The sequence below is a fragment of the Helianthus annuus genome, chromosome 8 (assembly GCF_002127325.2).
Source record: "Helianthus annuus cultivar XRQ/B chromosome 8, HanXRQr2.0-SUNRISE, whole genome shotgun sequence".
NCBI lineage: Eukaryota > Viridiplantae > Streptophyta > Magnoliopsida > Asterales > Asteraceae > Helianthus > Helianthus annuus.
In genome coordinates this window covers 109,589,671-109,591,426 of record NC_035440.2, presented here as the reverse complement: position 1 = coordinate 109,591,426, position 1,756 = coordinate 109,589,671, and the positions used below count along the sequence as shown (strand labels likewise).

At 39.8% G+C, this 1,756-nt stretch overlaps 1 protein-coding gene across 1 annotated transcript; it reads left to right on the top strand.

The window, feature by feature from the left end:
* The first annotated feature begins 229 nt into the window (after positions 1-229).
* On the top strand, positions 230-1,129 carry LOC110870502. Its single transcript, XM_022119678.1, has one exon. The coding sequence runs from the start codon at positions 230-232 to the stop codon at positions 1,127-1,129; it is 900 nt and encodes a 299-aa protein (XP_021975370.1).
* The last annotated feature ends 627 nt before the right edge of the window (positions 1,130-1,756 follow it).

Genomic DNA, 1,756 nt, shown 5'->3' with positions numbered 1-1,756 from the left:
CATTGTTAAGATCTCTAAGGAGACTGTTAAGGTGAATTTCAGGGCATTGGAGTCTACCGAAACAGTTGACGGTGCTGATGTTGTTATTCCATTGTCATCGGTTCAACAAGTAAATGATAGGTATGCTAACACTTTGTATGGATATTTTCTGGGTAAACGTTTGGCATTTCCTGTGGTTGATTATTTTGCAAAAAACAACTGAGTTAAATATGGTCTGTCACGGCTAATGATGAATGCAAACGGGTTCTTTTTCTTTAAGTTTAAAACTAAGGAAGGGATGAATCAAATGTTAGAGGATGGTCCTTGGTTGATCAGAAGTGTACCGATTATTTTGAAGGAATGGTCGCCCTCTATCAAGATGGAGAAAGAGGATATTAAAGTTGTTCCAATTTGGGTCAAGATGCATGATGTGCCGTTAACGGCATTTACCGAGGATGGTCTTAGCTTGGTTGCTTCTATGATTGGGATTCCTAAGATGTTGGATTCGTATACAGCCATGATGTGTGCTGAGTCTTGGGGAAGAAGCAGTTATGCTAGAGCACTTATTGAAGTTCAGGCAGGGGTCGAGTTAAAGAAGAGTGTTACTATTGCAATCCCATCTTTGGATGGTAATGGTCATTCAAAGGTAGAGATCAGAATTGAGTATGATTGGGAGCCTTTAAGGTGTTCCTTTTGCTGTGTTTTTGGTCATGATGATAGCTCGTGCCCAAAGAACCCTCAGCTTACTTCAAGTGGAGATTCTGAAAAGAATAATGATGATTTTCAGGGTGTGGGTGCTAAGAAAAAGAAAGTTAATAACCAAGGCCTCCATATGAAAAATCAGAAGCCTAAGTTAGTTTACAGACCAGTTGTAAAGCCTAAACCAAAGTCGTCCTTAAGGAATCCGAACCAGGTTTCAACGTCAAACCCATTTGAAGTCCTTAAGGACGATGACAGTAATCAGGGAGGTAGCACTGTGGGTCTAGTGGAGAAGAAAGTTGCGCAGACTAGTAGTGACATGCAGGATTCAGATGAGGAGGAGGTCGAGGAAGTCTATAATGAAACTAGTGAATTTATGACCTCGGGTACACATTCGTCTTCTTCGAGAGCTAAGGCTAGCTCCTCTTCCACAAAATTCTTCAATGGATAGATCTTTTTTGGTTCGTGTGAAGGGGTTGCCGGTCTCTGACAATTTCATCTTTGATGATGGCGGATGAGGATTTTATTTTTGTTTTGTTTTTGTCTTGTCTACTGATGTTTAGTAGGCTAGGTTATGGGGTGTCATAGTTTTTTTAATTGGATTGTTTGAGTTTTACATATATGGGGCATGTCCTGTATATGAACTAGTGTGGAACACATCCTCACTACTTGTACTTATTTGCGGTTGTTTTAATAGAATCACCGGGGTAACCCTTTACCCAAAAAAAAACACACCTGTGAGCTCCCGTAGCATGAAGTTGCAGTCCACGCAGGTGACATCCTCAGCTTTTTTGTATTCACCAACCGATGACAGTGCCAGAACCTGTAAATCATGACTTCTCGGTAATCATAACTGTAGTACAGAAAAAATGTAAAAGGGTAATAATTTACTTCCATTTGCACTAACCAGGTATGTGTAAGCTGATTTATTATCCTTATCAGGTATGTGTAAGCTGTTAAAAACGGGAGACTATCTTTACTTCATGCTATAGGAGATCGCAGATGTATTGGTAATTAACAATTTGGTGGGTCCTGAAATAAAAACATATCACATCATACTTCTCTGCATATCACCATT